Below are 25,945 nucleotides of genomic sequence, written 5' to 3' on the forward strand. Positions count from 1 at the left end.
ACACCAGATAAAATGCGGAACCCGCAGTAAGCGGCAAGGGGCCAGGACCCTGGACCCTGGGTGGGCCTTCCCACCACCCTTGTGAGAGTAGGGAGAGGGACAAGGAGAGGCTTTCAGGGGTGAGGGGACTTGCCTCAGCCTCACCCCTCCCTAGGAGAGTCACTCTGTGCTTGGGGGTAGTCTCATTGTGCGCAGGAAAGTAAGAAAGCATGCGCTCTCCCAGACCCTCAGGATGGGAGCTTGGTGTCTTTTAAAAAAAAAAAAAAAAAAAATTAGACTTAGTTTTCAATTATTATGTAAATAATTGATACACATTGTTAAGGAAAAATTATAAGAGGCCATCATTTTGGACTAAACTTCTGCACCAGACCCCAGCAGACCAGCCTAAAAATCAGAATGGAGTCACCCATGCTAAAGTTTCATGTCACCGCACCTAAACTGTTACCTGACCCTCAGAGAAATCAGGAGAGAGAGAGAGAGAACACCCAATTTCTCAGAATTAAGGCAATTCTGCCTTAATCCTTACAGGCAAAAAGGTAGCCTAAAGGAAACTGATATTAACTACTCAGTTATTTTTCTATTATTCTATTATGTCCCCACCTTAGGAGAAAAGTAACATGGAAAGGACTAATACACTCTGTTCTTAGCTTCCACTTCCTTTAGGCCCTCTCTGTGAATATGAATCAGCACATCAGAACACTGATTCTATTTTATGGACTGAAGCATTGCCCAATTCTAGAATTACAATAAAGCCAACTGAGTCTTTAAATTGGCTGTAATTCTACCTTTGGCAATACATTTAAAAAAATTATAATGCTATAGAAGGACATGAGATATACAATAAAAGATACCCCCACCTTCTGGAATCTACCATTCACAATCGTTTATCTGGTGGTTTACACTTTTTTTTTTCTTTTTCCAAGATGGGATTTCACCATGTTGGTCAGGCTGGTCTTGAACTCCCGACCTCAGGTGATCTATCCGCCTTGGTCTCCAAAGTGCTTGGATTACAGGCGTGAGCCACCACACCCAGCCAGGTTTCCACTTTTTAAAAATGGTCTGTAGCCCGGGCATGGTGGCTCATTCCTGTAAACATAGCACTTTGGGAGGCCATGGTAGGCAGATTCCCTGAGCTCAGGAGTTTGAGACCAGCCTGGGCAACAGGGTGAAACCCTGTCTCTACTAAAATACAAAAGAAATTAGCCAGGTACGGCAGCATGTGCCTATAGTCCCAGCTACTGGAGAGGCTGAGGCAATAGAATTGCTTGAACCTAGGAGGTGGAGGTTGCAGTGAGCCAAGATTGTGCCACTGCACTCCAGCCTGGGCAACAGAGCAAGACTTCGTCTCTAATAATAATAATAATGGTCTATAGGCCAGGAACGGTGGCTCACGCCTGTAATTCCAGCACTTTGGGAGGAATTACTGGCGTGATCCACAACGTGGGTGGATCACGAGGTCAGGAGTTTGAGACCAGCCTGGCCAATATGGCAAAACCCTATCTCTACTAAAAATACAAAAATTAGCCTGGTGTGGTGGCATGGGTTTATAGTCCCAGCTACTCGGGAGGCTGAGGCAGGAAAATCGCTTGAACCTGGGAGGTGGAGATTGCAGTGAATTGAGATCACGCCATCACACTCTAGAGCCTGGGCAATAGAGTGAGACTCAGTCTCAAAAAAATAAAATAAAATAGGCCTGTATTCTTTTTATTCATCATCTCCAGTAAGACCTCTCCATTCCTGGCCATAAAGAGGAGGACACTATGGCACATATTTCCCCTTTCTCCTTCCCAGCCACAATTTCCAATTTTTCTTAGTTACATTATTATTTTTATATAGTTTTTAAAAGGGTACATGATTACTCTGTAATCATGTAGTCATAAAGCTTCCTGTGCTGTGAGTTGATTTAAAAAGTTAAAAACTAGTAAACAGCATTTACAGATTGATGGTGAAGTAAACATTATTCCCTATGGAAACAAGTAGTGTGCGATCGGACCTGGGTCATTAAAACTTTACCACTAGAAGGAAAATTTAAGGTTCCAGTCATTCTTTCCCTCCCCACAGCTTTTTCATTTCTTCCTGGTCACTTCATTTTCTGTTGAGAAGTAAAACTAAAATCCTAAGCCCCATGATGGACTGAATGGACGTCCTCTTGGCCAAGGAGAACCCTGGATGGCATCTGGAGGTAGGGCGCCCCTCTTAGACCCTCTCCCTCCCTAGCTGCCATTAGGTATTCTTTCCTAAAGTCTAAACAGAAACCAGCCCTTTGGAAACCCTGGCTCCACCACTGATTTCCACCAACTGCCCCTCCCTTTTGCCTTTTCACCACAACAACCAACATGCATTCCTTCCTGATAAGAGGCCACCCGCCACTGAATGGTTCTGGCCAGTTTACAAAGGATGTGCAGGGAAGGTTTTTCTGTCTTCCGCTTCACCTTTTGACATCAGAGGGCCCCAAACCTCCACCATCTGATCATGCTAAGACACCATTTTTTGTACATGGGACCCATGAAGGGGCATGAAGCTAAGTTGTGCATGCCCACATTTCTCCTTTCATAAATATTCATGACTCCTCTTACAGCTTATTAAATATGTATATTTGGCCACCTGCTCAGCATAAATTCCTGTTTCCTGTGCCCTTCCCTGGAAGTGCATGTTTTCAGCTACTGGCTGGAGGCTACATTTCCCAGCCTGTCAGAATGGCCACCTGTAGCATGCGACTCTTTATGTGAAATAAAGTTCTCCTTTCCAAATTTATGAACCTCATCATTCTTCACTTGACAGTCTTAACCCATGTCCTCATTTTTAGATTCCAAATCCAACAGCAAGTTCTGCCAATTCTATCTCTAAACTATATCATGAATCTGCCCATTTTTTTTCTGCTACCATTTTGATTTATCATTCCTGACCTGAACTTGGAATTCTGAGATCAAGCAAGGTGCTGGCAGGTAGGATCGGTATCTTCAGAGGCCTCTTTCCTTGGCCTCTTTCTCCCTGTATGTTCACATCGTCTTACCTCTGTGTGTGTCTGTGTCTGTGTGCTAATCTCCTCTTATGAGGACACCAATCATGTTGAGTTAGGGCCCATCCTCGTGACTTTTTTTTTTTTTGAGATGGAGTCTCTCTGTCACCCAGGCTGGAGTGCAGTGGCACGATCTTAACTCACTGCAACTTCTGCCTTCTGGGTTCAAGTGATTCTCCTGCCTCAGCCTCCCAAGTCACTGGGACTACAGACATAAGCCACCACACCCAGCTAATTTTTATATTTTTAGTAGAGACAGGGTTTTGCCATGTTGGCCAGACTGGTCTCGAACTCCTGACCTCAGCTGATCTGCCCACCTCAGCTTCCCAAAGTGCTGTGATTACAGGAATGAGCCACTATGCCTGGCCCTCATGACCTCATCTTAACTTACTACCTCTTTAACGACCCTGTCTCCAAGTAGGGTCACATTCTGAGATACTGGGCATTAGGACTTTAACATATGAACTTTGGGGGAATACATTTCAGCCCATAACACCACCCTTTCGAAAAACGAAAATTCTCCACCACCCATCTGCTCATCCAAACCCTCTAATGGTTCCCATTGTGCACAGAATAAAATTTAAAACCCCTGCCTTGCCTTTATATGGGTAAAGGGAAAGCTTTCCCCTTGGCCTCCTGAAGGTTCACTGAAAAATGAACTTGCAAAAAGCAGATTAATGGGGAAAAAGGCATACAAATGTATTTGCTGTGTATTTGCAGGGAGAATCACTGAGCGATTGCTCACCTGGAAAGGTGGTGCAGAAGTGTATATGTCGTCCTGGCAAAACAGGTTATGGGAGTAGGGGAAGAGGAATTCTGTTGAGGGAATTTTTAGGGAGAATGGATGGATCAGGGAACAGATACTAACGTGGATGTTGTCTTGTGAAAAGGTCTATTCAAGTGTGACTACACTCTTGATTTTACAGGAAAGGGAAGAAAAAACAATTGTCTTTAATGTGCCTTAGTGTGTCTGGATCTTAACCAGATAAAGAAAGTGGCTGGTCGCGGTGGCTCACACCTGTAATCCCAGCACTTTGCGAGGCCAAGGCAGGAGGATCACCAGGGGTCAGGAGACTGAGACCATCCTGATCAACATCGTGAAACACTGTCTCTACTAAAAATACAAAATTTAGCTGGGCATGGTGGCACGCCTGTATTGCCAGCTACTCGGTAGGCTGAGGCAGGGGAATTGCTTGAACCTGGGAGGTAGAGGTTGCAGTGAGCCAAGATGGCACCACTGCACTCCAGCCTGGCAGCAGAGCGAGACTCTGACTCAAAAAAAAAAAAAGAAACTGCAACTTCGAGGGAGAAGGTCAGAGAGATCTTGAGTGTTCTGTGCTTCAGTATGTCAAAGCACCATATTTTGAGGTATCAGTATCTGAGCCCCAACAACTTACAAATTCTTATATGCTGTCACTTTTGCCAATCTCTCCACCTGGGCTAGTACCCAATCCCCCTTCTTCTGTTTTCAAATACAGTAATGTATCACTTAACAGTGGGTACAGATCCTGAGAAATGTGTTGTTAGGCAATTTTGTTGTGCGGACATTCAGAGAGTGTACTTGCACAAACCTGGATGGTAGAGCCTACTCCACACCCAGGCTACCTGGTATAGCCCATTGCTCCTAGGCTCCAAACCTGTATGGCATGTCACTGTCCTGAATACTGTAGGCAACTGAACCGCAATGGTAAGTAATTGTGTATCTAAACATAGAAAAGGTACAGTAAAATTATGGAATAAAAGATAATAAAGAGGGCTGGGCTGAATGTATTTTGCATATGAGAAGGACATAAAAAAAAAAAAAAAGAAAAGAAAAGATAAATAAATAGGGCCGGGCACAGTGGCTCACACCTGTAATCCCAGCACTTTGGGAGGCCAAGGCGGGTGGATCACCTGAAGTCAGGAGTTCGAGACCAGCCTGGCCAACAGGGCGAAACTCCACCTCTACTAAAATTACAAAAAATTAGCTGGGTGTGGTGGTGTATGCCTGTAATCCCAGCTACTCAGAAGGCTGAGGCAGGAGAATCACTTGAACCTGGGAGGCAGAGGTTGGAGTGAGCCAAGATCTTGCCACTGCCCTCTAGCCTGGGTGACGGAGCGAGACTCTGACTCAAAACAATATTTAAAAAAAAAAAAAAAGATAAAAAATAGGGCCTGGCATTGTGGCTCATGCCTGTAATCCCAGCACTTTGGAAGGCTAAGGCGGGCAGATCACCAGGTCATGAGCTCGAGACCATCCTGGCCAATGGTGAAACCCTGTCTCTACTAAAAATACAAAAATTAGCTGGGCATGGTGGGGAGTGCCTGTAGTCCCAGCTACTCGGGAGACTGAGGCAGGAGAATCACTTGGACTAGGGAGTCAGAGGTTGCAGGGGGCCGAGATCTCACCATTGCACTTCAGCCTGGCGACAGACTGAGACTCTGTCTCAAAAAATAATAATAATAATGATAAATAACAAAAAAAATTAGAACACCTGTACTGGGCTTTCCACGAATGGAACTTGCAAAACTGGAAGTTTCTCTGAGTGAATCAGTGAGTGAGTGGTGAGTGAATGTGAAGGCCTAGGATATCACTGTGCATTGCTGTAAACTTTAAACATTGTACACTTAGGCTATGCCTGCAATCCCGGAAGAGGCAGGAGGATCACTTGAACCCAGGAGTTCAAGATCAACCTGGGAAAACAGCGAGATTCCCACCTGTACAAAAATAGAAATAAAGAATTAAAATGTTCTTTCTTCAGTAATAAATTACCCTTAGCTTACTATAACATTTTTACTTTATAAACGTTTTAATTTTTAACTTTTTGCCTCTTTTATAACACTAATTTAAAACAAAACAGTACAGATGTGCAAAAACATTTTAATAGCCTTATTCTAGAGCTTTTTTTCCACTTTTAAAACTAACACACAAACACATTCACCTAGTCCTACACAGGGTCAGACTCACCAAGATGTCACTAGGCGGTAGAAATTTTTCAGGTTCATTATAATCTTACGGTACCATGATCACATGGGCAGTTCATCATTGACCATACTGTAAACTTAGCTCCTGCTTCGTTTGCATTTGCTAGTCTCACTGCATAAAAACTTCCTGCTCATTCAATTAAGAAACAGTTTTAGGCTGGGTTCTGTGGCTCATGCCTGTAATCCCAGCACTTTGGGAGGCCGAGGCGGGCCAATCACGAGGTCAGGAGTTTGACACCAGCCTGGCCAACATGCTGAAACCTGTCTCTGCTAAAAATACAAAATTTAGCCAGGCGTGGTGGCACGCACCTGTAATCCCAGCTACTCAGGAGGCTGAGGCAGGAGAATTGAACCCGGGAGGCAGAGGTTGAGATTGCACCACTGCACGCCAGCCTGGGTGACAGAGTGAGACTCCGTCTAAAAAAAAAAAATAGTTTTAGAGCAATACCCTGTGTCAAGCGCTACTCTACATTGAGAAAGTGGCTCAGAGCTGTCTGAGGAATGTGAGGTATGCAAAATTGATTAGGCCCAGAGATGCAGGAGCTTGAGACATCTGTTACATTCTCTGCACCTAGGCCTGGGGGTAATTATTTAAAGGCATTTTGTTTTCTCTTTCCTTCACTGTAATTTCAGAGTAACTGATAAATTACCCACAATATTATCACAAGTTACACAATGTGACCCTCACCTATTATCTTCACATTCCTGGAGTTTATGATACAAAGATCAATATACAGACAATGGTAGCTTATGTTATTTTAATGAACCATTGTAAATTCTTGGTAAGCAACTTAGGCACTGCATCCTAACTTTTTCATCTTTTTCCTTTTTTAACCCACTTGTGACAGCTACTAATGGGAGTATATATTCAGGGCAACTTGAATCCATGACTCCCAGGCCGCAGTCCTCAACCCTAGCCCAAATAGACTCTCTACTTATTAATTTTGCTTCAGTTTCTTCCTTTACATCAGTAAGATGAACGGTCTTCTCAACTGGGCTAGATGTACCTCCGGGTACAGGAAATCCTGTATAACTTACAAATTCCTATGTGCTCTCACTTTTGCCAGTCTCTCCATCTGGGCTAGTAACCAATCCCCCCACTTTTTTTTTGTTGGGAGATTGGGAAGTTCTGTACCCCCAGGTGCATGTAGCACAGTTGGGAAGACCCTTCAAAGGGATCTGTGGGTCCAGATACATTAGGGGAATCCTGAATTTTTGTATACTCTTTTCTAAAATTGATTGGCCTGCAAACTGTTTTCCAATTATCCTTTTACATCTCCCCTTCCACAAACAAAAGCATAGCACCCTTTCCATTGCCTGTCATGGGTAGTGACTCTCTGGGGCCTGTGTCATGTAGGTAGTGAAAAGAATTTACCAAGACTGTTGTATGTAAAGAAAGGCAGATGTATTAGACAAAGCAGGAAAGTACATTGCAAGGGTGCAACAGGCAAATCAGTAAGACAGGAGCTGACTTGCAGGAAACAAAGGCTTGCTGGGAATTTGATAGAATGGTGCTTGGGCTGTGTTAAAGAGGGCTTTGTGCAGTACTGATAATGCTGATTGCAGTGAGCTAAGTTACATTTTTCTATCACCTGAGGTGTCTGATAATAGCTGGGTGCAGGAAGATTGTGAGTTATTTGCACAGGAGGACTACGTATCCTGAACCATAAAGAAAAGCAGACTTATAGCTTATCTGCTTTCTCTTTTTGCTTTCCTTCATTCCCACCAGCCAGACTCCACCTCCCTAAATCAGGACTCCACATTGCCTGGGTGTAAACTAACAGGAATTGAACAAGGGGCACTTCAAGAATGTATTTTTTTCCAGAGGTCATATCCTTGAGCACTAAACAAAGGGGGCTTAGCAAAATGATGGATTGTTTTTATTTCTTCCTTTACCTTGAAGATAGAGATCTATCTGCCTATCCCTTTGTCTATCCACCAACTTGTCCATCCCTTCCTCCATCTTTCTCAGAATTTAGAAATAAGGTGTCAGAGTGATGGAACCACCCAGTGGATTCTTCCTGCCTGCTGCACAAACAAAATTGACTCACGGACACTATGGCATTGCAATAAAGAAAGAGTTTAGTTGACCCAAGTCTAGCCATACCACATAAGAGACGGAGTTACGGCCGGGCATGGTGGCTCACGCCTGTAATCCAAGCACTTTGGAGGCCAAGGTGGGCAGATCACCTGAGGTTGGGAGTTCAAGACCAGCCTGACTGATATGGTGAAAACCCATCTTTAAAAAAAGAAAAAAAAAAAAGAGAGACGGAATTATTACTCAATCAACCTCCCCGAAGGCTCCTAAGTTAGGGGTTCTTCAAAGATAGTTTGCTGGGCAGTGGGGTAGGGTAGGGGCATGCTGATTGGTTGAGTTGGAGATTAAATCATAAGAAATCAAAGCTGCCTTTTGTGCTGAGTCAGTTCCTGGTTAGGGGCCACAGGGCTGGCTGGTGGGGCCAGGAGGGGCCACCCAACTCAAGATACTCTACCACATTGCCTTCCTGGCAATTAAAACTATTGAGATTGCTGCCTTTTTTGGTCTATTTTATCTCTCCACTCTAACATGTAGCTGCCATAAGAGGAGAGATCTTGTCTGTTTTGCTTTCTTTGTGCCGCCAGAGCCTGTCTGCAAGAGTTATTGTGGAAGCTGCAGATCTGACCTCCAGAATGACGGGTGACAATTATTTAGAATTCAAGCCCCTCTCATCCTCACAGCTTCGTTACCTTGCATTAGTTTTACAAGAACAGTTCGATTTGGAGGAAGGGCTATTATCATTTTAACTTTAAACTAAATTTTCCCCAAAGTTAGCTTGGCCCACACCCAGAAATGAGCAAAGACAGATAGCCTGTGAGACTACAAGCAAGATGTCAAATTTCTCTTACTGTCATAATTTTGCAAAGACCATTTCAGGGACATGTACAGTAGTCACCCCCATGTGTGGTTTAGGTACCCGTTGTCAACCACATTCCAAAGATATTAAGTGGAAAATGACCAATTCATAGATTTCAACAACCAACTCAGAAATAATCAATTCATAGGTTTTTAATTGCATGCCATTTCTTGGTAGCATGATGAAATCTCCACCGTCCCATTCTGTCTTGCCCAGGATGTGAATCCTCCCTTGGTACAACAAATCCATACAGTCTACACTCCCCATCCGTTACTTAGTAGTAGCCTTCTGAATTACTGGATTGAAAAAACATAATGTATATATATAGGGTTTGGTACTATCCATAGTTTCAGGCATGCACTGAGGTGTGTTGGAAGGTATCTCCCACAGATAAGAAAGGACTAGTATATTAACACTTCTTTTTTTTTTTAGAGAGAGGGTTTCACCATATTGGTCAGGCTGGTCTTGAACTCTGAACCTCAGACAATCTGCCCGCCTTGGCCTCTCAAAGTGCTGGGATTACAGGTGTGAGCCACCTCATCTGGCCCTATATTAACACTTTTATTTGATTTACAAAATAAAGGATAGTTCAAATACTTCTATGTAAAATTAATTAATTTAAAAAGAAAAAAAATAAAGGCAATTTTAAAATGGTTAAAAATTAAGTAAAATAATTTGGATTATTTGATTGGACAAAGAGGACTGGCTTTGCCAATGAAACAATATGGCAGACATTTTCCATAAATTGGACAAGCTAAACTTGCAAATCCACAGTTTTGATGAAAATACAGTGAGAGCACTTATGAAACATCATGCCAGAAAATAATCCATTCTCACTATTTAAAGTTGTGAGAAGAATTTTTAGATGTCAGGTTTTTTGTTTTTGTTTGTTTGTTTGTTTGTTTTGAGACAGAGTCTCACTTCATTGCCCAGACTGGAATGCAGTGGCAGAATCATGGCTCATTGTAGCCTTGAACTGTTGGGTTCAAGCAATCCTCCCTCCTGAGCTGCCTATACAGCTGGGACTAGAGGTGTGCACCACCATGCTTGGCTAATGTTTTGTATTTTTGGTAGAGACAAGGTTTCACTATTTTTCCCAGGCTGGTCTTGAACTCCTGGGCTCAAGCAACCTGCCTGCCTCAGCCTCCCAAAGTGCTAGGATTACAGTCATGAGCCACTGTGTCCAACCTGATGTCAACTTTTAAAAGTATAAAATGAGATATGAATTATTAAAATTCTATGAAGCACACAGGCAAAAAGTTCAGAGAGTGCTACTTTCTAAGTTCTGGAGCCATAGGGAAGAGTGAACAAGATAATTAAGGTCCCTGCCTTCTTAGGTCCCAGGTCTGCTGTTTATAATTTTAACTCAATATATATACAATGAAATATTATTCAGTCTTTAAAAAGGAAACCCTGTTATGGTTTCAACATAGATGACATGTTGTCACCTAGATGAACCTGGAGAACATTAAGTGAGTGCAACAAGCCAGGCACAGGAAAACAAATACTACCTTAGCTCATGCATACGTGTAATAAAAAAAAAATTCAGATTCATAGACGCAGAGCATAGAATGGTGGTTGTCAGGGCTGTAGGGTAGGAAAGATGGGAGATGTTGCTTGAAGTTACAAAGTTTCAGTTAGGCAGGATAAATAAATACTGGAGACGTAATGTATGTTGTATACTTGCAGTTTTTGTTGTTGTTGTTGTTTGTTTGTTTTTTTTAAATAGAGACAGGATCTCACTCTGTCACCCAGGCAGAAATACAGTGGCATAATCATGGCTCACAGCAGCCTCAAATTCTTGGGCTCAAGTGATCCTCCCACCTCAGCCTCCCACATATCTGGGACTCGGGGCACACGTCACCATGCCCAGCTATTTTTCCATTTTTTCTGTAGAGACGAGGTCTTAGCTGTTTCCCAGGCTGAGGATAGATCTTAAATGTTCACACCAGACACACACACACACATACACACACGTAAATGATAACTGTATGAGATGAGTGTTATGTTAATTATCTTGATTATGGTAATCATTTCGGAATGTACACATATATCAAAATATTATGTTGTACATCGCTATTGTATGCAACATTTGTCAATTATACCTCAATAAAACCGGAAAAATAAATAAGATTTTAACTCAAATGTCACTTGCTTAGAGGTACTTTCTCTGACACAAGTCACTCTATCACATTGCCTTCCTGGCAATTTAAACTACCTGAGATTATTACCTTTTTTGGTCTATTTTATCACTCCACTCTAAAATGTAGCTGCCATGAGAGGGGAGATCTTGCCCGTTTTGTTTTCTCTGTGCCCTCAGGGGCTAGAATAGTGTCTGGCATTTTAAAGTACACAATAAATGCTTGTTGCACAAATGAATGGTTAATTTTGTGCCCATTTCACAGAGGGACAAAGTGAGGCCTTTGAGAGCCAGAAGCTCTAGGTTAGTGCCTGTTCAAGTCAATCCAAGCACAGAGCAGCTATGGTTCGTTTCTGCTCAATTACTCTCCCCTTACCCAAATATCCCTGGGCTGCAGCCTCTCTGGCCGACATCCCCAACGGGTTCTCCTCGTAGTGTTTCTTGGATCCCACCAGGAGGCAGCAGAGGCGGCGGCACCCAGTCCGACGTGACAGCGGACCGGAGAGGGTTTCCGCTTCCGGGAGAGGTTAACCTTTTCCGCTTCCGTCCACTTGGCGAGTGAGACGCTGACGGGATGGAAGGACTGGTGGCTCAGTGCTCCGAGCGGCTACTGCAGCAGGTTTGGCCGCGGGACACCGGCGGGAAAGCCTAGAAGAGATGGAGCAGGCTCTGGCTCCTGCCCGAATGGTGTCGAGGGAGGGACTGCTAGGCGAGGACCATCCTTTCTGAGGCGGGTGGTAGGGTCCCTGTGGGAGCAGGAAGGGATGAGAGGAAGCACCCATCATTCCAAAGCCCGTGTGATTGTGACTTTCAGCGGAATGGAGGGTCCCCATCCTCTCCCAGGCCTCCCAACCCAGCGTCTTCGTGGGCTGGAGCCTGGCACGTTCAGAACAAGTTTCTCCCCGCAATCCACCTCCTCCTCTGCATACACACATGCTTTCTTAAGGAATGCGGGGAGATAGACAAAGCAGGATACGCTCAGGAGCTCTGGGTCTTGGTTTGCTGCTCAGCCACAGTTCTTTCCGGGTTACTGAGCAAGAGGATTCCTAATAAGCCCATGGAGTGATTCATTATCAGACCAACGGGAGTTTGCTCTCTGCTCTCCACATTCGTTGGGAAGGAACAGCCGCACCTTATGAAAGTGAAAGCGGGACAGTTCCCCAGATGGGGAGAGATGGTAGGAAAGTAGTTCACAGTACTGGTTACAGCTTTATACTTAATCAGCAGTCGCAAAGTACAAGTTAGTCGAGTAAATTGGCAGGTTCTTTACATTTCTGAGCCATATATTTATCAGTATGGGATTATAAGGACTGCCTTACTAGGTTGTAATAATCGTGAAGGTAATTTCTGAAAAGTGTTTAGCTCAGCTCCTGGAACATAATGTATGCTCATTTATGGCAATTTAGCTTTGGCTGTAGCTATCACCCTGTAAGTATTCTGAAATTTCAGATGAGGACTCTCCCTCTGAGTTCTGCAGTTAAGTTAGAAGCTTTCTTTCTGAATTGACATGTGTTTAGTTTTAGATATTAAAGTACAAAGCCTGGTCTCGTCTAGTCTAGGACCTAAGACACTGGAAGTAGGAAGAAATGGGAACATTGTTTAGTCCTGGAAAGGGTAAAAGGCAGACCCTTGAGCTATTTTGAATGTGACAAAAGACGTTTGGTTTTTTAAGAGTCCCAAGTCATAAGACTTGGGAATAAAAGCAGGTTGGTCAACCTGAAACTTAACTAAGTCTCTTGCTAAATCAGAGTGTCTTACCGAGCCAAAGAAAAAAAACGGGATATAAGATATATTTAAATATATGCGTGCTTAACATTTTCTTTTCTTTCCTTTTTTTTTGAGATGGAGTCTTGCTCTGTAGCCCAGGCTGGATGGAGTGCAGTGGCACAATCTCTGCTCACTGCAACTTCTGCCTCCCGGGTCCCAGTTCAAGCAATTCTCCTATTTCAGCCTCCCAAGTAGCTGGGATTACAGGCATGAGCCACCATGCTCAGCTTATTTTTGTATTTTTTAGTAGAGATGGGGTTTCACCATGTTGGCCAGTCTGGTCTTGAACTCCTGACCTCATGATCCAGCTGCCTCGGCCTCCCAAAGTGCTGGGATTACAGACATGAGCCACCATGGCTGGCTGGCTGGCTGGCTGGCGGGGGCGGGTGGGCATGCGCACGCGCGCTCTCTCTCTCTCTTTCTTTCTTTCTTTCTTTTTTTTCCTCCCCAGACAGAGTCGCCTTGTCAGCCAGGCTAGAGTGCACTGGCATGATCTCAGCTCATAGCAACCTCTGCCTCTGGGATTCAGGCGATTCTCATGCCTCAGCCTCCCAAGTTGCTGGGATTACAGGCATGCACCACCATTCCTAGCTAATTTTTGTATTTTTAGTAGAGACACGGTCTTGCTGTATTGGCAACACTGATGGTCTCTGTTGGTCTCGAACTCCTGGCCTCAAGTGATCCACCTGCCTTGGCCTCCAAAAGTGTTGGGATTATAGGCGTGAGCTACCATGCTGGCCAGTATTTTCTTATTAAGGATAATATGCCAATGTCAGCAAAAGTCTCAGAGGAGAAAAAAATCACGGATGGTCAAAGGGCACATTAATGATTCCCATGGTCTATGCTGTGCCTTGATGAAGAGGGGAAATGTGAAAGTAAGTTTATGGACTGAAAAAAGTGCCTTTTTTCTCCCCAGGAAAAAGAGATTAAATCTCTGACTGCTGAAATTGACCGGTTGAAAAACTGTGGTTCTTTAGGAGCTTCTCCAAATTTGGAGCAGTTACAAGAAGAAAATTTAAAATTAAAGTATCGACTGAATATTCTTCGAAAAGTGAGTACTTTGGGTTCTAGCATTATTCTCCAGTTTGAATTATTATACCTTTTTAAAAACCTTTGTTACCAAAGATTCTGGAATTATATCCTGTGGAATTTGAAAAAGAAGCATAGAAACCCTGTTCTTTTCCTTGCATTGGACAACTTAGGACTGAAGTAGTTGGTGCAAATAGTGAGAAGTTGGTATTGTCCTGTCCCTTAGGACTCTTTGAGATGTTTCTTTTTTTTTTTGATTCTTAGTTGCATTTATTTTAAGGCTGAATTTACTCCTGTGCCATAAGTTTTTGTTTCTTCTGTTTCTTCTGGGATATCTTCTTCTGGGCAACCTCCTGTTCTGGTTTAGGAACAGTCTGTTCCTTTTCAGTAAGGATCATCTCAATGTGGCAGGGAGAGCTCCTGTGTGGGTTAATCTGACCATGAGCTCTGTAGGTCCGGCAGCGCATCTTGGGTGCTTTGTTCACTTGGATATGCTCAATGACCAGAGAATCTACATCTAAACCCTTAAGTTCAGCATTACTCTCTGCATTTTTAAGCATGTACAGCAAAATTTCAGCACTCTTTTTGGGCCACCGACCTTGACTTTGAGGTGGTTCATCCTGAAACTATTTAGCTGACTTAAAGTAGGATTTAGGTAGGGTTGAGGCATTTCTTTTTAAATGTTTATTTTTGCATTTATTTATTATTTTTTGAGACAGGATCTCTGTCACTCAGGCTGAAGTGTGGTGGCATGATCATGGCTCAGTGCAGCCTCAACCTTCAAGCTCAAGCAGCCATCCCACTGTGGTGTCCTGAGTGGCTGAGATTACAGGCATGTAATCACCACCACATCCAGCTAATTTTTTTTTTTTTTTTTTACTATTTTACTGTAATAGTCTGTTTTCATAATTTTTTTTTTTAAATAGAGTTGGGGTCTTGCTGTGTTGGCCAGGCTGGCCTTGGAATTCCTGGCCTCAAGCCTCCCTGTCTTGGCCTCCTAAAGTGGTGGAATTAACAAGTGTGACCCACTACACACAGCAAGGTTGAGGCATTTCTTTCAACAGTTTATGCTCATGCCTTTAAAAAATTTTTGATTTTTAAATCATTGCCTCTATCATAAAAGAAATATTGGAAAATACACCTACATACCTTCTCTGCCCTAAGTTGGTTATTTTACAGTTTTACTTTTGTATCTTATCATTTGGGCTTTTTTTCCACCTGGTATTTCAAAACATTTTTTCCCCCATGAAGTTTGTGCTATATTTATTTAATAATCTCATAATTTAACAGTGTTTATCAGTTTTGTTAAAAATGAACTTGCTGCAGTTTTTTGGCCCACTTTTCAGGTTTGGTGATGACATATCCCAGAGTATTGACCTCATTTCTGTAATTATTTTCCTGTGTGTATATTCTACTCTCAGACAAATTGTGCTGGCATTACATCTTTTTCCCAAAGCTGATTGATTCCATTTACTCACCTTAGACTCTATCTGCCCCACTCTCATGACATTTCTCATATTACCTATTTGTGATCTGCTATACTTTCCTTTGAGTCTTCTAAAATCACAAAATTCCTTTTCCGTAGACTCTTTTCAAAAGAATCTCACTTTTCTGGTTATGTCATTCATTCTGAACTTATATATACCTAATTCTCTGTTACATTTATTTCAATTCAGAAGTATTATTAAATGTCTGACATGTGCTAGAGACTGACTATAAGGGAAAAGATAAAAAAGGAAGTGCAGTATTTTCTCGAACTCTTCTGAACCACCTCAGCCTCCCAAGTAACTGAGATAGAAATATAGCATATTCTAATACACATTTTTTTCTGTAATGCAGATTAGCTCTCATATAGATAGGAGAATGCTCTCAGTGTAATGTGGAAGGCATATTGATTCTTTGACAGATACTTTGCCCTACTGAATGAGCAGCTGAACACAATGTACATAGCAGAACTAAAGACCACAGGGTAATAAAGTACTGTGTGTGATGGCCATTCACCCTATCCTCTTTCCCTGGTTCACTTTGGCCACATGCTCTGACTTGAAAGCATCACATACGAAATTAATAGAGAAAACATACTGAATTGATTATAATCAAATAGTAATTTTCATGGTGCCAAAACTAAGTATAGTAGATTTTGTATGTGAGGTACACACACACACTCTCTCTCTCTCTCTCTCTCTCCCTCTCTCCCTCCCTCCCTCCCTCTCTCTCTCTGGCGCTCTCTCTCTCTTATGTACATACTGGTACTCCTGTCCTTTAAAAATAAAAAAATTGAGGCCAGGCGCTGTGGCTCACTCCTGTAATCCCAGCTCTTTGGGAAGCTGAGGAGGGTGGATCATATGAGGTCAGGAGTTCAGGACCAGCCTGGCCAACCTGGTGAAATCCTGTCTCTACTAAAAATTAAAAAATTAGCCAGGGGTGGCAGCATGTGCCTGTAATCCCAGCTGCTTGGGAGGCTGATGCATGAGAATCACTTGAACCTGAGAGGCGGAGGTTTCAGTGAGCTGAAATCATGCCACTGCACTCCAGCTTGGGTAACAGAGTAAGAAAGACTCTGTCTCAAAAATAAAAAAAAATAAAAAATTGACATTTATTGTTGGAAACCAGCCAAACCCCATACGGGTGTACCCTTAGTCCCGGAGGTGACGACGGATTGAGAAAAGGAAATAGACAGAGACACAAGGGTAGATTTACAGCATGGGTCCAGGGGACCAATACAGGTGTGGGAACCCTGTTGGTCCTGAGCTCTGGGCTCCAAACACTTTTATTATGTGCATAACCTCATCGATCTTATGGGCGTGGAAGGAGAGCACTTGAGAGCCTTCTAAGACAAGCTAAACTAGTGCTCTGAGCATTTAACAGCATTTGGGATCCTTCTAAGACATTGTAAACTAGTACTCTGAGTTTATCACAGATTGTGATTGTTATCAGGGTACTCCTGCATCAGAAGTATAGCAGATGAGGAGCCCAGTACATCAAGGGGCTTTTATCTCCCAAGCATTGAGGACATAGAGCAATTAAAATCACTCCTTATTCTGGAGAACCTAGACAGAGCCTGAGGTATTTCCTTGATCTCTGCCCTGCAAGGCTTTTCTCCTTACCAGCTCCCATCTGCAGAGACCCTCCTGGATCTGTGAGCAGAGGTCATCTCCCTTCTCAAAGATCTTTGCGTAAGCCCTCTTTAGGAGGCCCTCGTGCAGTCTCCATGTTGAGAAGGCATTCATGGGACCAGAGCGGCATTCCCTGCTCTGCAACCACCCCAAGGTGTTCCCTGGTATTACTGCGCTCTCGGATGGTCTTTACCTTAGGCCTCCTTTTGCCACTTGATTTCTAATTAACTGCACCAATAATAAAGTTTAGTTCAATGTATAAACTTCAGTGTACTCTGAGCCATGCAAGCTTATAATTATTTGGATTCAATTAACATAGATCTGCCCCTGGCCATCCTGACCCACAATTATAGCAAGTTTTGTGTATAAGATCATAATCTAGGCCAAATATGGTGGCTCATGCATGTAATCCCAGTGCTTTGGGAGACCAAGGCAGGAGGCTTTCTTTAGCCCAAGAGCTCAAGGTTACAGTGAGCTGTCATGCCACTGCACTTCAGCCTCAACAGAGTGCACAGTGAGATCTTGTGTCTTACAACAAAGAAGAAAAAAGAATCATATCCAAGTAACTTTGGTATTTGCTGTTGGAAATCTTTAGATTGTGATAAACGTCTCTTCCTTGTTTTAAGTATGTTACCAAAGAGAGGAGTCAATTATTAATTAGCTACAAACTTGAAATCAAGCTTTTTAGTGAATTTAAGAATATAATTTCTTTGTATGATAGGGATGATGAGGAGAGCGTGAAACTTGGACTCTTCATTCCAATAGACCTGAGTTTGAATCTGGGCTTTTCCACTTATTCTTTTTTTTTTTTTTTTTTTTTTTTTTGAGGCAGAGTCTTGTTCTGTCACCCAGGCTGGAGTGCAGTGGTGTGATTTTGGCTCACTGCAACCTTTGCCTCCCAGGTTCAAGCGATTCTCCTGCCTCAGCCTCCTGAGTAGCTGGAATTACAGGCATGTTCCACCATGCCTGGCTAATTCTTGTATTTTTAGTAGAGATGGGTGTTTCACCATATTGGCCAGTCTGGTCTTGAACTCCTGACCTTGTGATCTGCTGATCTGCCCTCCTCAGCCTCCCAAACTGCTAGGATTACAGATATGAGCCACTGCACCCTACCTTTTCTCTTATCTTTGGCAGGTTACTTATCTGTAGCCCACATAGAAATAGTGATAATAGTAACAAACTCCATTTTATTATGTGTATGGAATAAGATAATGCATATAAATAAAGTTTTGGTTCAAATCGACACTACATACTCAAATATTAACTTTTGTTACTGTTATTAATATTTTATAGCATTGACATTTTGATGAACATAAATTTGTGTTGAACCTAAAATTGTGATGAACATCTGAATGAACATAAAATTGATGAACATAGAAGTGTATAGGCAGCATATTTACCTTCCATTAAAAACATATGTGTTCATTCACCTTTTTCTCTCTTTTTTTTTGGCTAAACTGCTATATATGGCAAGTACAGTGCTAGATGCCAGGGAAGAGAGCCATGAATTAAGCACTTTCCGTGCATCTAGCAGTCTAGTGGTGGAGACAGATAGTTTTATGAGGGTATGACAAGTGCAGTAATAGAGATAATTGTATGCCATCCTTTTTTTTTTTAAAAGAGGTAGGATGTCACCATGTTAGCCAGGCTGGTCTCAAACTCCTGACCTCAGGTGATCCACCCATCTCGGCCTCCCAAAGTGCTGGGATTACAGGTGTGAGCCACCACGCCCGGCCTATATGCCATCTTAAATGACTATATTCCATGGGAAAACAGGAGGTAGTGGGTCTAATAACAGTAAAACAAAACTACTGGCTTTTCTGATATATTGATATTACCTACTTTGTTCCCTTTTATTTCATGCCTTGAAGAGGTCAACATTTTGATGAACACAACATATTTTTTTGTTTTTTGTCCATTGAGTTTTCAATTCCAGTATTTGATGTGAAATACTATTTTCTCAGAGATTTAGGGAAGCTGAGAAAAGGATTCCATTAGCCCTTTTCAACTGCCTCCTCCCAGTTTCTGTTCTGCTAAAACAAATGCAGAAAGTAAGACCTCTGGGCATTTCCCGTGGATGTTGTAGATGCTGTGGGATGGACTTGTTCTGCTCCATGTCTTAGTAAGTCCCAAATGTGAGGGCATCACACTATGAGTACATTTTCCCTTTTGGTTCTTAAGATACTTGAAGGTCTATACTCATAATAATTTGTAGAAATTTTGTATGGTGATGATGTTGTACATTATTGACATGTTTCCATTCTTTTCCTACAGAGTCTTCAGGCAGAAAGAAACAAACCAACTAAAAATATGATTAACATTAATAGCCGCCTGCAACAGGTCTTTGGCCGTGCAATTAAGGCTGCATATCCAGATTTGGAAAATCCTCCTCTGATAGTGACACCAAGTCAGCAGCCCAAGTTTGGGGACTATCAGTGTAATAGTGCTATGGGTATTTCTCAGGTGATGTATTGTCATGACTCTTAGTTATTTGTCTTTTTTAAGTATTAATATCATCATTAGCATTTATAGAAATAATACTATTGCAAGTTATATCCTTGGTGAAAAGGACATTTGCCACAGTTTGAAAAACTTGAGAAAGGGGATGGGGGAGGGCCTATGTTTTAACTATTTTTTAAGCACAAGTTTTAAGTTTTGGTTAAATTTTACATATATTCTCAATATTTAAGGACAATCATTGGTACTTTTTTTAAGTATTTCCCTCCTGCTGTGACCAGGATTGCTGTGTGTTGTTAATGAGTGTTGGGAGGTGCAAAATTAAAATTAGCCATTCACCAGTCAGCATCCTTATTAAATATTTGATGTAACTATGATCTTTGAGTCAGGCTTATGTATTCATTTTCAAGCAGAGGATTTCCCCATTTTAAATAGCTACATTGTCTGATGTGTTTGTGGTTAACTGCATCTGGCTTGGGTCTTTCTGTTTTCCTTTCTTTGCTGGATTAGAAAGAGTTACTCTGAAGAGTCCAGATCTTTTCTTACAGTGTTGTTTCTCAAGTGTGACTATAATGACTTGAAAATTAGTAATGTAAATATGCTGGAACCAGTCTACTGTAGACTTTATTGTGTCATCATTAAAAGCTTCAGGTAGCTTTCCAGCTACTAGGGAGGCTGAGGCAGGAAAATTGCTTGAACTTGGGGCAGAGGTTGCGGTGAGCCAAGATTACACCATTGCCCTCCAGCCTGGGCGTCAGAGTAAGACTCTGTCTCCAGAAAAAAAAAAAGAGAGTTCCAGGTATTTTTGCATAACATTTGGAAATAGGGGTCATGTAGTTAGGGCACTTTTCTGTTCCTCTTGGCACTGTTGACACTTTAATCTGTCATTCATAATGTGGTTGGACTTCTCTGCTTCCGCCTTTCAATGGTTCTTTTTTTTTTTTTAATTATTTTTTAATTTTGTTGTTTTAAGATGGGATTTCACCATGTTGGTCAGGCTGGTCTTGAACTCCCGACCTCAGGTGATCCTCCCACGTTGGCCTCCAAAGTGCTTGGATTACAGGTGTGAGCCACCACACCCGGCCCTTTTGATGGTTCTTATGTAAAATGCGTCTTGTGCCTTGTCAGGTGTGCATTTTTGAGTAACTTGCTGAAACCTGTTGTGTAATGAATCATTTTATATTGTGTTGTAGATGCTCAAAACCAAGGAACAGAAAGTTAATACAAGAGAAATTGCTGAAAACATTACCAAACACCTCCCAGACAATGAATATATTGAAAAAGTTGAAATTGCTGGTCCTGGTATGACATTGTTATCCTTCTTAATAGTTGTATTGAAGATGAGTCCTTTTTGAAGTTAAAAAAGAACACACATTTTAATTACAGGTTTAAAATGTATATACTGAACAAGATAGTGAAAGCACTATGGACTGTGAAGGAGGAAATTGAAGTTTTAATGTAGACTCATCTACCACTTTTAGCTGCCTTATCTCGAATTAGTTACTTTGCCTCTTTGTGATTCAGTTTTTCATCAGCAAAATTAGGATAGGTAATGGCAGATAAGTCTTGCACACAAGGGCATTCTGTTCTGTGTCAAGAGGCAAACAGATTGTTTGCTGATAGTGAAAGATTCCTGAATTAAGTAGGAAGGTTTCAGGAGAGTGGTAAAGGCTTGAAGTAGATGGTGAGACAGGAGCTTACAAGACAGTTTAAGTCAAGGCCACAACTGGTATTGGAATCCTGAAGAATTTTGCCAGAGCAGGTCAGCCTCTGGAGCAGTCTTTAGGAGTGAGCGATTATTCCAGATAAGACACTGTCTGATATTTTTTCTCTTCTATCAGGTTTTATTAATGTCCACTTAAGAAAGGATTTTGTATCAGAACAGTTGACCAATCTCCTAGTGAATGGAGTTAAACTACCTGCTCTGGGAGAGAATAAAAAGGTATATGTATATACTTTTTGATTAATATATTAGTATCTTAGAACCTCATGGAACCAGGCAGGGTGGTATGTGCCTGTAGTCCCAGCTACTTGGGAGGCTGAGGCAGGAGGATTGCTTGAACCCAGAAGTTAAAGGCTGTGAATAGCTACTACACTTCTGCCTGGGCAATATAGTGAGACTTCATCTCTAATAAAGAAAAAGAAAACGAACCACATGGAAAGTGCTGAAACTGGGAATGGATTTCACTTTTTATATTGAAATTTAATCATTAACATTTGAGATTATGAACATACTTATGAAGTAGCCTTTCTCCTGAGTCTAGCATGTTGTGTGATTTTTTTTTCACTTAATTCCACAAGGCATTTGAGGTAGCCAGTTGATAAACAGATATCACTGAAATAGAGAAGATAATTTTTATAAATGAATTTGATTCTTTTTCAGTTAAAAATATACAAGCAGATTCATCGTAAAATCGAACATGATTGAATTACAACCCAAATTAATGTTTAAGTCTGAGTTTGTTATTAAATGTGTTATTAATGTATTAGAACAAAATGTTTATGCCCTTCTTAACAGCTTTCTCTTTTTGTCTACCACAGGTTGTAGTTGACTTTTCCTCCCCTAATATAGCTAAAGAGATGCATGTAGGTCACCTGAGGTCAACCATCATAGGAGAGAGTGTATCCCGCCTCTTTGAATTTGCAGGATATGACGTGCTCAGGTATGTGCTCTTGCCTTACTTCCTATTCTCCTGCCTTATTTTCTTGTTTGGAAAATTCTGTAGAACATGAAATATCTCACTCGAGAAAGATCGTTCATTCAACTAAATCAGTGGTTTATCAGCTTAGTTCTCCTTTACAATCACCCAGTAAGCTTTTAATATATGTCCTGAGCCTCTCCTCTGAACCTTTTTTACTATTTTACTTTTTTTAGACTCTTAGTAAAACCAAGGATAAAACTCCTTTATTCATTCTGCAAATATTTCTTGAGGACCTCTTGTATACAAGCGGTTTATATCCTACTAGGGAGAAAGGTAGTAAAGAAATAGGTTATGTTGGGCCTTGCTTGTAAGCTGCGATAGGCAATTGAGATTTTATTCTAAGTGTAATGGAAAGCTATTAGAGAGTTTTAGTTTGTGGAGCAATGTGATCAAATTAAAGATTAGGCTGGGCACTGCGGCTCACACCTATAATCCCAGCACTTTGGGAGGCCAAGGTGGAAAGATCACTTGAGGCCAGGAGTTTTCAACTAACTTAGGCAACATAGCGAGAACCTGTCTCTATTTTTTATATTTTTAGAGAAATAAAGTTTTTAAATAATACAAATTAAAGATTACTCTGGTGACTTACTGTGAGGAAGCTAGGCAAAGAAGGGAGACTAACAGTAAGTGAAGAGGCTATCATCATGATGCACTTGAAAAATGATCTGGTGGTTTGGATTTTAAAAAAGAGAGAAAGAGGTGGTTGAATCAACATATATTTTCCTTTTTTTTTTTTTGAAACAGAGTCTCTCTGTTGCCCAGTCTGTAGTGGAGTGGTGCAACCTTGGTTCACTGCAGCCTCCACCTCCTGGTTTCAAGTGATCCTTCCTTCTCATCCTCCCGAGTAGCCTTGACTACAGGCCTGCACCACCACGTCCAGCTAATTTTTGTAGTTTTAGTAGAAACGGGTTTTCACTATGTTGGCCTGGATGGTCTCAACCTCCTGACCTCAAGTGATCCTCCTGCCTCTGCCTCCCAAAGTGCTAGGATTATATGGCACTGGCCCAGCCCAGCATATATTTTCAAGAATTTTGTCCATTGATATTTGGGAACCATTGGTCTAAATTATACTAAGATTATTCGTTGAAATGTTAAATTTTCATAAAATCGTAGGAATAACCAACCTTGGCTCAGCTGTCATTGTCTCAGCTACAAAATCAACAGATTATAGCCCATTGACAGAAAACACATTCATTCAGGAATTCCTGGATGCCTGCCATGTGCAGCCGCTGTTACTTGAGTATGCAGAGCTAAATGTAACAGATATAGTTTTCATCTCTTGCAGAGTTTTCAGACCAGTTGAAGAAATATCCAAGTAAACAGATATTACTAAATGTTGATATACTGGCATGCAAATGTTAGTGGTTCCTAGTGGAATATAGTTCTTCTAATTTAACTTAACCGTGTTTATTATTGATTTTATATTCTCTGATTGGTATTAGGTTGAATCATGTAGGAGATTGGGGGACCCAGTTTGGCATGCTCATCGCTCACCTGCAAGATAAGTTTCCAGATTATCTAACAGTTTCACCTCCTATTAGTGATCTTCAGGCCTTTTATAAGGTTTGATACCATTTATTTTATATTATTTATGTTTGTCCTTAATCATAATTATCTGTTTTCCTTAGGAAACTTAAAATGTTTTTAAAGCTGCTATGGAGTTAAGTGAAAGTTGCTAATAGCCTTTGTAGTACATGTTCTCTCTGTATAAATGACACTCTCTTGAACTTAAATTACTTTATTTTTTTATTTTTAAAGAAAAGACATTTAATTAGCTCACAGTTCTGCAGGCCTACAAGCATGGCACTGGCATCTACTCAGTTTCTGGGGAGGACTCAAGAGCTCTTATTTATGGTGGAAGGTGAAATGGGAACAGACTAAATTAAATTCATTTACACTGACAAACCGTTTTGTTTAGTTTCCCTGCCTGAAGTGGATTCTTTTTTATTCTGACATTCATTGCATTTGGCTGTGTGCCTTACAAACAGCCATCCCCTACCCCCAGATTCATTGCATTTGACTGGGTATATGGAACCACTACTAGATAGATTACATTTGGTTGCATGCTTAGGAACAGCCATCCCCAACCTGTTAATATGTCATCTTTTCTTTGTTTAATAGTATATGTTAAAAATGAAATTCTAGGCCAGGTGCAGGGCTCATGCCTGTAATCCCAGCACTTTGGGAGGCTGAGGCAGGCAGATTGCTTGAGCTCGGGAGTTTGAGGCCAGCCTGAGCAACAAAGTGAGTTCCTATGTCTACAAAAAATACAGAAATAACTAGCTGGACACAGTGGTTTACGCTTGTGGTTCTAGCTACTTGGGAGGCTGAGGCGGGAGGATCACTTGAGCCCAGGAGGTCAAGGCTGCAGTGTACTGTGATCATGCCACTGTGTTCCAGCCTGGGTGACAGAGCAAGACCTTATCTTAAAAAATAAAATTATATTTAAAAATGAAAGTTAAAAAGATTAATGCTACCACATTACTTACTGTGTGAATTTAGAAGTTTATTAATCAGAATACATTACAGCACTTAAAATTTTTTGATGCTTAATTGTATGTATTTTGAAAATGTTAAGTATATGTAAAAAGAAATTTTCACATCATCCATAATTGTAAAATGCCCATTGTGGTCAACTTTCTTTGACACCTTATCTGTATACCAACATGTATTAATCATTTATTATATTGCAGTTTTCATATTATGTTTAATACTGCAAACTTTTGTGTGTTACTTTATGACTGCACATTTTGTTGGATCGATACACCAATGTTTGCATTAATTCTTAATTGAAATTTTTTATAATTTTAGAGGTGCTGTTATTCAGTAAATAGCTTTGTACACGTGGATTTTTTTTTTTTCCTTTTTAAAAATTATTTCCTGGCTGGGTTCAGTGGCTCACACCTGTAATCCCAACATTTTGAGAGGTCAATGTGGGCAAAATCCTTGAGCCTAGGAGTTTGAGACCAGTCTGGGCAACATGGCAAAACCTCATCCCTAAAAAAAATACAAAAGTTAGCCAGGCATGTTGGCACACACCTGTAGTCTCGGCTGCTTGGGAGGTTAAGGTGGGAGGATCACTCGAACCTAGGAAGGTCGAGGCTGCAGTAAGCTGTTATTACACCATTGCACTATACAACCTGGGTGACAGAGCGAGATCATGTCTCAAAAAAACTATTTATTCAAAAATTTAAAATAAATGTTTTTTAAAAATTTCTTTATGGGCTGGGTGCTGTGGCTCACGCTTGTAATCCTAGCACTTTGGGAGACTGAGGCAGGTGGATTACTTGAGTCCAAGGGTACAAGACCAGCCTGGGCAACATGGGGGGAGACCCCATGTCTACATAAAATACAGAAAATTAGCCAGGTACACTCCTGTAATTCCAGCTTCTTGAGAGGCTGAGGTAGGAGGATCACCCAAGCCTGGCAAAGTAAAGGCTGCAGTGAGCTGTGATCTTGCTACTGCACTCCAGCAGAGTGAGACCTTATATTTAAAAAAAAAAAAAAATTCCTTGTGATAGAGGGATCATAAAGATCGTAATTTTCTGTCAAATGTTTTGATTACCAAATTTATTTTAAGGTGAGATGCAAGTTTTCTCTTTGAATTCTTATGTGTTTTCTTTACGATAGAGAATGTTTCAAGAATAGGATTCCTGTATTAAAAAGTAAATATTTGTGGGGATTTTGTTTTTGTTTGCTTGATTTTACTTTTGGTAAATGTTTTCTGTTGAAAATAAGCTAAATGTGGCTGGGTGCGGGATTCCCAGGCTCCACACCTGCTGGTAATCCCAGCACTTTGGGAGGCCAAGGCGCACAGATCATGAGGTCAAGCAATTGAGACCCTCCTAGCCAACATG

At 41.4% G+C, this 25,945-nt stretch overlaps 1 protein-coding gene and 1 long non-coding RNA gene across 2 annotated transcripts in view; one reads left to right on the forward strand and one right to left on the reverse strand.

The window, feature by feature from the left end:
* LOC118150128 (uncharacterized) overlaps positions 1-25,945 on the reverse strand; it is an 81,283-nt gene that overhangs the window by 8,723 nt on the left and 46,615 nt on the right. The window contains exon 2 of the long non-coding RNA XR_004737994.3: positions 11,394-11,763. This is a non-coding gene — a long non-coding RNA (uncharacterized LOC118150128). The remainder of the gene's footprint in view (positions 1-11,393; positions 11,764-25,945) is intronic.
* RARS1 (arginyl-tRNA synthetase 1) overlaps positions 11,574-25,945 on the forward strand; it is a 36,037-nt gene continuing 21,665 nt past the window's right edge. The window contains exons 1-7 of the mRNA XM_002744150.7: positions 11,574-11,636; positions 13,701-13,835; positions 19,204-19,392; positions 20,580-20,688; positions 21,228-21,328; positions 21,928-22,049; positions 23,531-23,651. Coding sequence (XP_002744196.1) covers positions 11,592-11,636; positions 13,701-13,835; positions 19,204-19,392; positions 20,580-20,688; positions 21,228-21,328; positions 21,928-22,049; positions 23,531-23,651 — 822 coding nt within the window. The 5' untranslated portion in view covers positions 11,574-11,591. The remainder of the gene's footprint in view (positions 11,637-13,700; positions 13,836-19,203; positions 19,393-20,579; positions 20,689-21,227; positions 21,329-21,927; positions 22,050-23,530; positions 23,652-25,945) is intronic.

Source organism: Callithrix jacchus, chromosome 2 (assembly GCF_049354715.1).
Source record: "Callithrix jacchus isolate 240 chromosome 2, calJac240_pri, whole genome shotgun sequence".
Taxonomy (NCBI): Eukaryota; Metazoa; Chordata; class Mammalia; order Primates; family Cebidae; genus Callithrix; species Callithrix jacchus.